The 13,523-nt window shown below is 34.9% G+C and overlaps 1 protein-coding gene across 9 annotated transcripts in view; it reads right to left on the bottom strand.

Annotated features, from left to right (window-relative positions):
• Nucleotides 1–13,523, bottom strand: part of LOC129393264 (zinc-regulated GTPase metalloprotein activator 1A-like) — a 59,327-nt gene that overhangs the window by 25,594 nt on the left and 20,210 nt on the right. For 6 of the 9 annotated variants that reach the window (XM_055093552.2, XM_055093550.2, XM_063607939.1 and 3 more), the window contains exons 3-6: nt 11,364–11,460; nt 10,178–10,269; nt 2,093–2,152; nt 523–560 (exon numbers count right to left, since the gene is read on the bottom strand). In XM_055093552.2, the coding sequence (XP_054949527.1) occupies nt 523–560; nt 2,093–2,152; nt 10,178–10,238 (159 nt within the window). In that variant the 5' untranslated portion in view covers nt 10,239–10,269; nt 11,364–11,460. Of the gene's footprint in view, nt 1–522; nt 561–2,092; nt 2,153–10,177; nt 10,270–10,477; nt 11,461–13,523 lie in introns of those variants that run through there. The other 3 variants (XM_055093555.2, XM_055093554.2, XM_063607940.1) reach the window with 2 other exon arrangements.

Raw genomic sequence — 13,523 nt, 5'->3', positions numbered from 1 at the left:
TTAAATTTTAAGTTCCAGGGTACATGCTCGGGATGTGCAGGTTTGTTACATAGGTAAACAGGTGCCATGGTGGTTTCCTGCACCTATTAACCCATCACCTAGGTCTTCAATATTTTTTAAAAACTCATTTCCAGTGTGTGTTTAATAGTAATTTAACAAGAAAAATAAGATCTCAGATGCTTTATCAAGCTCAGCTTCTTCTATGGAACAGAAAAACTTACCAATATTGGGGTTGAATCCTTGTGAAGAGTTATACATACCAAACTCTATCCTAACCCCATATGCTTATTACAAATTATAATTCCAAATTTTATCACCAACTCAAACTCAGAGTAATAGAAAAGAAATATTTAACACAAACTAATAATTAAAACACAAATTTCACCTATTGTTCAGGATATCTTTTTGAGAAAGGTTTTTGTTAAAGAAAATTTCAGATACAAACATAAAGAAAATTAAACAATCAATCCCCATATTCCCAGCTCTCAATAATGAGCCACTCATAGCAATCTTTCAACTTACTTTTAATCCATATTTTGAATCCACAATAGTTATGATACCTACAAAGGAAAAAACATTTTAATCACTTTTTAAAAAGAATGTTTATTAATATTTATGCAACCATACTTCAGAATGAAAATTAAAACTAACCTATTTCAGTTCACAAATACTACTCAATAAAACAATGTACTGTTTTTTTCTCTTGCCAGTGCTGCCATTTAATTAAATTCCAGTAATAAGTCAATGTGTTTCATGAGTGGCTAGCACTACTTTAAGGCACTAGAGAAGATATAAAACAAATAAAAATGTTAAATTAAATAAATAAGAAAATAAGATTTCCTTGGCACTGAAAAAGCTTACAATCCAAAATATAAGTCAAATTTCATAACATAGTCAAATGTGATAAGTACATAAGACAGGTTATTTCTAGTTTATTTTCACATAATCAAAATCAAGACTTTTCTTAAGATTTAAATTATTGCCTAAAGAATGAGACATCTTAAGGTATCATTCCTAACATCTCTCACCAAATCCAAATCCAACTCATAAATGTTTTACATAACATATGCCTAAGTTTCCAAACTACCAATTCATTTTGCAATCTCTGAATATATGCTGATAACAAAAGAATGAGTTTAATTATGCCTAAGGAATTCAACCAGTTACCCGCCACATATATTAGAGCTCAATGATGGGGCCCAGCTTAATAATTCTTAAATTTCTTAATGATTATTACTTTTGAAAAAGTAAAAAATTTCGACTGGTTTTTAAAAAGGTGAAAAAGGGAAAGAGAAAGGGAGAAAACATAGTCGCTTAACTAAGAAAGTTTCTAATATATTTTCAATGAAGGCATGTAATTGCCCAAAAGTGTTCAGGTAAATAAAGTAAGGGAGGAGTGTTTAATTCTTATCTTCAAGAGAAAATAAAAGCAAAAATATGATCCTCATATTGCCTGGTGGATTAAAATAAAAGGCTCTAACATTATATTAAGGGCATAAATCAAACAACAGAGGATACAGAAAACCTACAAAGCATTTTTTTTTTTTTTAAAGAAAACCTTAGTGGAAGCACTAAATTCGAAGTTGAGTGACATCGAGTTCCACCACTGTCTGGGGTTTTTTAATCTATATGAACAAAGATTTCATCATTAAACTAAAGTGTGAAAAGAACAACAATGCAAGGAATTAAAGTTATAATATGAATGAACAACAATAAGCTTAACCATAAAGATTTTACTTAAAAACAAAAGAGGCAGGGTGTGGTGGCTCATGCCTGTAATCCCAGCACTTTGGGAGGCCGAGGCTGGCGGATCACCTGAAGTCAGGGGTTCAAGACCAGTCAGGCCAACATGGCGAAACCCCGTCTCTACTAAAAATCCAAAAATTAGCCAGGTACGATGGTGCACGCCTGTAGTCCCAGCTACTCGGGAGGCTGAGGCAGGAGAATCACTTGAACCCAGGAGGTAAAAGTTGCAGTGAGCCGAGATCATGCCACTGCACTCCATGCACTCCAGTCTGGGCAACAAAGTGAGACTCTGTCTCAGAAAAAAAAAAAAACAAGAAAGATAAAAGAAAACTGTTTTTTAACTTACCATCAAGGTAAATATCACTCCCTAATTCAGCATCAACCCAAAACACAGAAGCCACTGCACCTGAAAATATATAATATTCATCAAATAAAAATATTTCTTCACACTGAGAAACATGATTCTATCCATGTTTTAATTTGCCCTGATAAAACTAACAGGTAAACACATATATCTTCTTATGGAAATTATAGTGATAGAACCTTTAACTATTTATAGCAAAAGGGAATTATAGTGACAGAACCTTTTACTATTTATACCCATTCCATTTCCATCTCTCGTTATTTCCTTTAAAAAAGACCAATTCTAACCACATATAAACAAAACATCATTCTTCTACCGATGCCATAATAATTTAATTAACAGATATTATCAAACAATTTGAGCAGTATGGCTTTGTGCACATCAGACTTATTTTTATTTTCTCACCTCTTTAATATGATAATCATTCAATCATAAATAGTGAATTATCACTCTAAAGGAAAAGGAAAACAAAACATAGATAATTCCAAAATCACTTGCCCCAAAAAAATTTACTTGCAATCTGTGTAGAACTAGAAGTAAAATTATATACTCTATGGCATTACTAATTATTTCTCACACTATTTATTTAGTACTGTATAAAACCTGGGTCTTAGGAAAAATTTTTCCTAAATAATAAATTAAAACTTGCTTTTGACAGAAATTGGTTCAGTACCAAACCACATACCCTGATTAGTATGCCACAACGCAAGAAAAAGAAAACTGACAGCAAGGAAAGTATTTGATTTTTGAAAGCATCACGGGCCCAGTTAGTGACAGGGCTGTCTAAAAGAATGAGTGTAGGAGAAAAACAAGGATAATCAAACGCATTCCAACGTCTAAAGCTGTCCACCTACTCTGACAAGATGTAGTCCCCCAAGCATCACTCAGTGTCAACAATGAAATACCTGTCAGCTGTTTACAGTGATTACTCATGCAAGATATAGCAAGGGCCACAAGATCTAATGGTTTCCTGATACCTATTGATTTTTTTTCCCAAAAACTTAATAGTTTTCCAATTTGACTCAAATAGGATTTGTGAGTAACAGGGGCTGAATCAATGTCCGTTCTTTTCAAGGAAATTACTTTACCATGACGATTATTTAACTTAGAACTGGAGAGTGTCAGTCTCCAAAACGGGAAATAAGAATTTTGTTCACTTTCTTGGCTAAAACATGATTTTAATTAATGAGGGGGAAAATTAAACCTACTGTATCACTACTCCAAACAATAAGTCATTTAAAAAAGCATGAATTTTTTCACTCAGTAAAATATCTAACATACATAAATCATTTTGTAATTTTTAAAAATTCATTGATTTTTATTCCAATAAATAGTTTACAAATCCTACTGTTAATATTTGCCTCTTAAGTTGAAATGTGAGAGTATATTAATGCTTTATTCTAAAACGGGTATTTATCTTTGATATAATACTTGCCAGACTACATGAGAAAGATCTATTTAAAATTTGGATGTAGGTATTTAGGAGGAGTAAAGATGAATGAACAAAATTGATCAGTGGCTCTCAAACCAGGGTGCTTTTCTCCCCAGGGAATATTTGGCAATGTCTGAAGATGTTTTTGGTTGTCTTAACTAGGGGAATGCTACTGGCATCTAGTGGGTAGAAGCCAGGGATGTTGTTAAATATCCCACTCTGCACAGGGCAACCCCCTCACAACAAATAATGATCCAACCCAAAATGTTATTTGTGCTGACACTGAGAAAACCTGAACTACATTTTAGAATCTCCCTTCTTCAAAATCTAATAAAACAAAAAATAAAAACAAAAAATAAAACAAAAAGGCCAACATTTTATTAGCAGCAACCAAATATAAAAGGGCCTGCCATAAATTTTGAAGACTGATAGTCAAAATAAGAAACAAAGTTATAGGTGATTGATGGTCATTCCCAACTCTACCCCTACCTCCAATAAGAGGTTGTAGGGAAATAGTTTACAAAATCCTAAACACTTACCAGAAATACACTCCAAAATGGCAAAAAGTAGAGCCGAGGAATGAATAAGCAACACAGGGAAAAGTCAACAAAAAAATTTCAAGAGTGAGTTTGAACCATCTCCATGCTTTGGGAAGGAGAAGGTCAGGTCACATTCTAGGGCTCAGAACAAAGAGAAATGAGAGGTCTGAGGTCGAATGATGTCCCCATACAAGGCAAAGGAATTTTATTCATAAGCAGTTGGGCAGACCCAAGAGTGAGATACTTGGTACTTCAAGAGAGCAGAGCCTAAAAGCCACATTGCCCCCTTTGGCTCTCTGAATCACCACTTTTCCCTTCTCTTTCCCTCCACTCCAACAATATACAGCTTTCAAACTAGGGCTCAGGAGAAAAACAAACTTGGGTAAGGAGAGTGGAGTATTAAAAATATTTCCCATCAGCACCACATAGAAGTTCTCCCATATCAAGAAGAAACATGTATGCATATGTATTACAGCCTGACAAAAAGAAACACACACATACAGGGAATAAAAAGCAAGAAAGAACACAAAATGAAGAAATGAATAGGGCACACAAGTGGCAAAGAACCCATTCTGGAAGGATACATAACCCAATAAAAACTAAAGAAAATTCTCAACAACTTCATCATAATGAAGAACTTGAAAACAATACAACCTTATAATAAACAAGCTCAAAAGCAAGAAGAAGCAGAATAAGATGAAAATGCAGTTTGTAGTGCTAAAGAAACTTAGAGCCTATATAACACAATGATTTAACCAATTAATTCATTTAAAATATCAAAAACAGGACAGACACTGGAGAAAACAGAATTATTGACAAAAAGAAAGCCTTCAGATGATCACAGCATCTGAAAAGACAAAATCAAGGCAATTAGAATACATACGAAGAACAAAAGAAAATTCAGTATTAAAAAAACTGGTGTCATGAAGTAGAGGATCTAATAATTTGACCAAAAAAAAGTATTCATGGTAATAAACCAGGAAAATGTTCTTAGAAGAACTAAGGGCATATTATAATTTAGGGAAAAATGATTATAAGTGACACTTAGATATACCTTGTTTATATTACTGAATTTCAAAAATAAAGAAGAAAACTCTCAGGCATTTTAGATTTAAAAAAAAAAAAAAGTGCCTTCAAGGAGGGAGGGAGAAAAATCAGACTTTTCTACAGTAACACTAGATGTCCCAAAATAATAAAACAGTGACCACAAAGTTCTAATGAAAGTGTTCCCAAACAAGTTATTTTTCAGGAACGAAAGCAATAGACAGACATTCTCAAGCATTAAAGAAAACAGCAAGCATTGAAACTCAGAGACTATAATACTCACAAATTCTTCCTAATAAAAGGAGAAAACATTGGACAATGAAATCCAGCCAATCAAACACTAGGAGATTATGGAACAACATTTACAAAGTTGAGGGGGAAAAAAGTGTGACTGATAAATTTTATACCTAGCCAAGTAATCCTTCAAGTAATATAAAAACAAAAGACAAATATTTTGAATCAATGAAGTGTATAAGAACCCAAAGAATGCATGCAGTACCTGTAACTTGAAAAGACTGCCTGACAATGAAATTCAATCAGGAGATAGACTAACTCGGGAATGGAGAAGCAACAGTACTGGTAATGAGCACCAAAACTATTAAAACATAGAACTAAAAGAATTATGACAGAACCATGACAACATAAAGAATATGATCAACATGAAACTAGGCCAGTTAATATCCTACAATGGCCTCTAAGTGTTCAAGTGAAAGGAACAGTCACCTGTTTCTCACTTTAAATCAAGAGCTAGAAATGATTATGCTTAGTGAGGAAGTTATGTTGAAAGCCAAGATACGCCAAAAGCTAGGTCTCTTGAGCCAGTTAGCTAAGTTGTGAATGCAAAGGAAAAGTTCTTGAAGGAAATTAAAAGTGCTACTCCAGTAAACACACAAATGATAATAAAGCAGCCTTATTGCTGATATGAAGTGGTCTGGATAGATGATCAAACAAGCCACAATGTTCCCTTAAGCCAAAGCCTAATTCAGAGCAACCCTAACTCTCTTCAGTTCTATGAAGGCTGAGAGAGGTGAGGAAGCTAGAGAAGAAAAGTTGGAAGGTAGCAGAGGTTGGTTCACAAGATTTAAAGAAAGAAGCCATCTCCATAACATAAAAGTGCAAGGGAAAGCAGCAAATGCTGATATAGAAGCTGTAGTAAACTACCTAGAAGATGTAGCTAACATCATTCATGAAAGTAGCTACACTAAGCAACAGACTTATTTTTTATTTATTTATTTATTTATTTTGAGATGGAGTCTCGCTCTGTCACCCAGGCTGGAGTGCAATGTGCAATCTCAGCTCACTGCCACCTCCGCCTCCCAGGTTCAAGCCATTCTCCTGCCTCAGCCTCCCAAGTAACTGGGATTACAGGCTCCCACCACCAAGCCAGGCTAATTTTTGGTATTTTTAGTCAAGATGGGGTTTCACTATGTTGGCCAGGCTGGTCTTGAACTCCTGAACTCGTGATCTGCCCACCTGAGCCTCCCAAAGTGCTGAGATTACAGGCATGAGCCACCGAGCCCGGCCAGCAACAGATTTTTAATGGAGATGAAATGGCCTCCTTTTCGAAGAAGATGCCATTTAGGACTTTCATAGCTATAGAGAAGTCAATGCCTGGCTTCAAAGATTCAAAGGACAGGCTGACTCTCTTGTTAGAGGCTAAAGCAGCTGGTGACTTCAAGTTGAAGCCAATAATCATTTACCATCCTGAAAATTCTAGGGCCATTAAGAATTATGCTAAATCTCCTCTGCCTGTTTTCTATAAATAATAAAGCCTAGATGACAGCACATCTGTTTACAGCATGGTTTATTTTAAGCCCACCATTGAGATCTACTGCTTAGAAAAGAAAAGATTCCTTCAAAATATTATTGCTCATTGACAACGCACCTGATCACCCAAGAGCTGTGATGGAGATGTACAAGGAGATTAATGTTGTTTTCATGCCTGCTAACACAACATCCATTCTGCAGCCCACTGATCAAGGAGTAACTTTGACTTTTAAGTCTTGTTTAAGAAATATATTTCATAAGGCTATAGCTACCATAGACAGTGATTCCTCTGATGGATCTGGGCAAAGTAAATTGAAAACCTTCTGGAAAGGATTCATCATTCTAGATGCCATTAAGAACATTTGTGATTCATGGGAGATCAAAGTATCAACATGAATGAGTTTGAAAGATGATTCCAGCCCTCACAGATGACTTTGAGGGATTCCAGACTTCAATGGAGGAAATAACTGCAGATGTGGTGGAAACAGTAAGAGAACTAGAATTAGAAGGGGAGTCTGAAGATGTGACTCAATTCCTGCAATCTCATAAGAAAACTTTAACTAATGAGAAGTTGTTTCTTATGGACGGGAAAAGAATGTGGTTTCTTGAGATGGAATCTACTCCTGGTGAAGATGCTATGAACACTGTCGAAATGACAACAAAGGATTTAAAATATGACAGAAGCTTCATTGATGAAGCAGGGTTTGAGAGGACTGACTCCAATTTTGAAAGAAGTCACACTGTGGGTAAAATGCTATCAAATAGCATCATGTGCCATAGAGACATCTTTTATGAAAGGGAGAGTCAACTAATGCAGCAAACTTCATTATCATCTTATGAAATTGCGATAGCCACCCCAACCTTCAGTAACTGCTACCCTGATTGGTCAGCACCCATCAACATTGTGGCAAGACCCTCTACCAGCAAAAAGATTATGACTTGCTGAAAGCTGAGATGATCGTTAGCATTTTTTAGCAATAAATATTTTTAATTAAGGTATGTATGTTTTTTAGACAATTCTATTACACATTTTATAGACTACAGTATAGTATAAACACAGCTTTTTTTTTTTTTTTTTTTTTTTTTTTAAGAAATGGGGTCTCATGCTGTCATCCAGGCTGGAGTGCAGTGGTGCAATCATGACTCACCGCAGCCTCAAACTCCTGAGCTCAAGTGATCCTCCCAAGTAGCTGGGACTACAGGCCTGTGACATCACACCCGGCCAAAACGCATAACTTTTATAAGCAATGGGAAACAAAAAAATGTGTGTGACTCACTCTATTGTGATATTCAGTTTACTGCAGTGATATGGAACTAAGCCCACAACATCCCTGCGGTATGGCTGTACAGTATAAGAATCACCTGAAGGGCTTATTAAAAACAGCTTGCTTGACCCCCTCCCTTAGAGATTCTGATTCAGTAGATCTGGGTTGGTCAAGAATTTGCATTTCTAACAAGCTCCCAGCTGAGGCTGAGGCTGCCATTCAACATACTACCAAGCAGCACTGGCATGGAGAGATCCCTGGAATAAAATTTACCTACTTGTGTGTGTGTGTATGAATGTGTGTGTGTGTGTGTGTGTGCGTGTGCATGTGCGTGTGTGTGTGTGTGTATACAGTCTTGCTCTGTTGCCTGGGCTGGAGTGCAGCGGCGTGATCTCGGCTCACCGCAACCTCCGCCTCCCAGCTTTCAAGCGATTCTCATGCCTTAGCCTCCTGAGTAGCTGGGATTATGGGGTACGCCACAACGCCTGGCCAGTTTTTGAATTTTCAGTAGAGACTGGATTTCACCATGTTGGCTAGGCTGGTCTTGAACTCCTGGCCTCAAGGGATCCACCTGCCTCAGCCTCCCAAAGTGCTGGCATTACAGGCATGAGCCACCATGCCCAGCCCCTACTTGTATATCACAATAGTGAGATGATTACTTTTCAACTTTCTTCTTTGTATTTTTTAGGTATTTAAATTTTTTTACAATGAATGTTCCATCTTTACCCAAACAATAAAATCTTTATTGTAAAGAAAGTTAGAAGCAAGAAACATTAACATTTTTTATAACTACAATTTGTATAAAAGCTTTCTCTGTGATCTTTAGTTTTTCTTTCTTCCTCTGAAAAGCTGAATCGTGTTTAATTAAACTCTCAAAAGTATCAAGTTTTTGTCTATAAAATGGCAAAACTGGCTATGATGAAATAAACTGATATTTGCTATTTCTAATAAAAGCATACAACATATTTTTCTTTCTTACCAGATTCAAATATTTAACACCAACATATTAGTCCAAGTCCTATCATCAGTCAGATTTATCAGAAAGGTATGAAAACCCATGCCTACTATAAGGACCAAAATAGCCTAATTCAATACTACTTTGAAAACATGGGGACGATGTTATTATGTAATTGTTTTAATTACAATAACCACTGATCACATTTGAACTCTCAGGATACTTCAATATTTCTTTTGGACAACTATGACCTGTTTAGTAAATTACCCCCAAATACTTTAATATAGTTTTACAAATCGCCCCAATGCCAGAGACCCAGATCAAAAAGAAAATAATGGTATGGGTCAGATTCACAGAATAAGCACTAACTTTTATGCAAACTGAAAATAAAGATTTTATCTAAAAGTTATTTGGGGAAAATAAGCAGACTTTATCAAGAATTAGAGCTTGGTAAGAAGGTAACAGAAACCCATTGTTAGAAACAGGTTGACTCTGTGTAGCTTTCCATAGTAGAGTTTAGAGTTTCTTGTCATGATTACCTTATCAATGCAGTATAATAACTACTTACACAGCACTTACATTGTATTAGGTATTATAAGTAATCTACAGATGATTTAAAGTATATGGGAGGATGTGCATAGGTTATAGGCAAATACTACACCATTTTATGTAAGGGACTTGAACATTAATAGATTTTGGTATCCTCAGAGGTTCTGCAACTAATACCCCATGGATGCCAAGGGACAACTGTACTTAGAGGTAGAACATCTCTGCTCTTCCTACATGTCCTTATTTTTAACAACTTCTGTTCTTACAAATAATCCTAAGTCAATCAATAAAACTTCAAATTCTATTAACAGCTTACAAGTACCAAGAAATACTCTGATCATTCATTCAACTGCCAAAGAAAATGATAACCGAGTACTTTTCCTCTTTTAAACCAAAAAAAGTTTTTGGTTTAATACTAACAAAAGCTTTAATACTCATTTTAGATATTCCTCTAATACATCTATTTACAATATATCACAGAACTATATTCTGGTTATTAATAATCTCACTTCTTACCAGGATCTGCTAATCCAGTGGTCTCTAACAGTATGTAATCAAATTTCCCCTTCTTTTGCATCAAATTCTCAATAGCTCTAAGGCTATTGTCCCTGGAGAATACCAAAACATAATTTACAGTTAATTACCTAAATATTTTGAAGTGATTATAAACACTTTAAAATGTATTCAACAACCCGAGACAAAAGTATCCTTAGGAATGTGAAAATTTAACTCACTTCTAACCTTCTAACAAAATGTCCGTCCCATATTTACCAGTGGGAAAACAATAGATGCATATATATAATAGGTAAAAAGAAATCATATACATAATAATACTTTATTAAAATTAAAAGCAGAGGAAACTTTATCTGACCAAGTATCTTTTTATAGCTTTATGAAATTTTTAAAAACCAACATACAAAATAATGATAAAATTTATTAACTATAGTAGTTTAATATAATAGCTAAAGGGACACTGATATTAAACACCATATAATTCTATTTTACATTAGGATGCAAGGTTTTAATTTCCTTTTTTCTTATTTTATCAAAAGTGAAGGAAAATCCTTAATAGATTACATTTTGGTTGTTCAAGAAAGTCTGTTATAATTTTATCCTTGCCAAAACATTTGACACAAAGTCAAATACCTAAGGGAGTAAATGATGCCGAAGAGATTTAATTCACTAGAATACACAAAATTAACAGTACAAGTAGTCATTTTTATAATTCATTCAACAAATATTTGAGTGCTACTATGTGTTGGGTAACTCTTCTAGGGTCTATGGTAGACTAGTGAACACTGTCCTTGAAAACTTAACTAGTAGAACATAATGTAAGGTTTTTCTCTTTTTTGATAGTCATTTTTTTTTATAAGGTTGAACACTTAGAAATATGACCAATGACAGATTAAATTCAGAATAATCATTTTTTACATATGAGACTTTCATGCACTAGAGATTAAATAAGCTCTGACATCAAAAGCAATAAAAACTCAATAAAAGGACCAAAACATTAGAGCAGATAGAAAAGACAGCAAGAAACACTTCAAGAAAATGCTTCTTAATAAGTTTATTTTCTATTTGTTTGAAAATACAATGAAGCAAACTGTGTAAATTCAGTTAAATTACTCAAGAAAATTAAAGCTGGAAATATAATCAATAAACATTTCTAGTAAACCATGTACACAGTAAACACATTCCTCACTTCACTGAAGAGCAGAGGCAACCGTTTCTAAGTTCCAGCCACTCTTCATAGAGCTCTCCACCTTGGCTGACAGCTAAGGATTTCTCCAGCACACTTCCTAGAATAATTAACAAACAGCACTCTTTAGCTTATGTCCATTAGCCAACAAAAAACAAAGATGAGGATAACTCAATAATGGAGATCTTGAAGCAGAAACTGCATTTTATAACATATTCTTTCATTTTATTCATGCAGCCTCGATATCTAAATTACAGTACACTACATTATTTTAGCTTTTATTTAAGATGCCTTAAGCCCTGAAAAAGACACATCCTAAACTGATAAACATACCTACTTCCTCCTTAGGCCTCTTGCTTGGCCACCCCCATTTCTTAATAAAGTAGCTATCTTGAAGGCATTTTTTTCTTGTCCAGGGTAAACTTTCTAAATAGACTAGTATGTTTTATATACTAGATTTTGTATGCCCTTCAACCTCTTAAGAGACTGCCTTATCTATCTTTTTCTTTTCATTCTTCTTCTAAATTGTTTCTGTTAGACAAACTGCTGAATATTCCCAATGAGTAAAAACCCTAGTTCATCTTGAGGAAGGTTTTTGGCCAGTGTACCATGTGCTCATTTAAAAATTAAACTTAAAGGGAGGCCAAGGCGGGCGGATCACGAGGTCAGGAGATCGAGACCATCCTCGCTAACACAATGAAACCTCATCTCTACTAAAATTACAAAAAATTAGCCAGGTGTGGTAGCGGGCGCCTGTAGTCCCAGCTACTCAGGTGGCTGAGGCAGGAGAATGGCGTGAACCCGGAAGGCGGAGGTTGCAGTGACCCGAGACTGTGCCACTGCACTCCAGCCTGGGCAACACAGCGAGACTCCAACTCAAAAAAAAAAAAAAAAAAAAAAAACCCTAAACTTTTAGTCAAATTCACATATTTTCCTAGCAATACTTACTTAAGAAAGAATAAACTATATTTGAAATGCTTGTTATCTATAAGAATTATTTTAAATGTTTTACTTTTCCTCTAATAAAGAAATATACCAAACGGTGAAGTTCTAAAAGTCCACTAAGCAAATGAGCTCCCATAAAATCGAGTAGTTTTACACTTGCATATTTTTTATATTTCAGCTAGGTATTAATAAAGAGCTTCTAAAGAGGTTGCTACAGAATTCGGACTATATACAGAACATTAATGAAACATGAAGAAAAGTATTGAGAATGCTGTGAAAAATAAAATTGCAAAAATGATCCGGGAAAAAATAAAGAAAATAGTAAGAATAAATGTAATCAGTGTGCAATAGGTTATTTAATAAGATGATGAAAAAAACAGTCTGTTATTAGAAATCTCAGGATTTTTGCCTAAAAAGCACTTTTCTCTTTAGTTTATTAAAACCAGAAATCGAATATAACTGGCTTCCCATCCTGTTCATAAAACCTAGCTCTTTTACTTTTTACAACTGAAAAAAAATAGTACATTTTAAAAGAAATCATTTAATAGATATTGTTTTTTGGCTAGAAGTGAGCTTTGATTACAATTCATACTTATGAAGAAAAACTCCTATAAAGATAACAGAAGTATTGTGTCTAGAGCTATTTTTTTGACTACAGTTTAATATTTCAGTTGAGAAGTTAAGCACACTTATTTTCACAGATAACTTAAAATACATGAGGATAAAGACCATATGTTTACCTTATTTTTAAAATACTGAGTTTTAACTGCATTGCAGATAATAAACATTAAACAAAGTTAACTAATAACAGAAGCATTTTCAAATATTTTTCATGAGTTGCAATAGAGTCCATACAAAAGTGCCTTTCTAATTCCTAAAAAAAACATTTTTTGGCCAGGCATGGTGCCTCATGCCTGTAATCCCAGCAACTTTGGGAGGCCGAGGCGGGTGGATCACAAGGCCAGGAGCTCAATCAAGACCATCCTGGCCAACATGGTGAAACCCTGTCTCTACTAAAAATACAAAAATTATCTGGGCATGGTGGCGCACGCCTGTAGTCCCAGCTACTCGGGAGGCTGAGGCAGGAGAATCACTTTAACCCAGGAGACAGAGGTGGCAGTGAGCTGAGATTGCACCACTGCACTCCAGCCTGGCGACAGAGAGAGACTCCATCTCAAAAAAAAATAAAATAAAATAAAAAATAAACGTTTTTTCATA

The sequence above is a fragment of the Pan paniscus genome, chromosome 8 (genome assembly GCF_029289425.2).
Source record: "Pan paniscus chromosome 8, NHGRI_mPanPan1-v2.0_pri, whole genome shotgun sequence".
NCBI classification, from domain to species: Eukaryota; Metazoa; Chordata; class Mammalia; order Primates; family Hominidae; genus Pan; species Pan paniscus.
The sequence above is the reverse complement of the archived record's forward strand: the minus strand, read 5'-3'. Positions and strand labels throughout refer to the sequence as shown.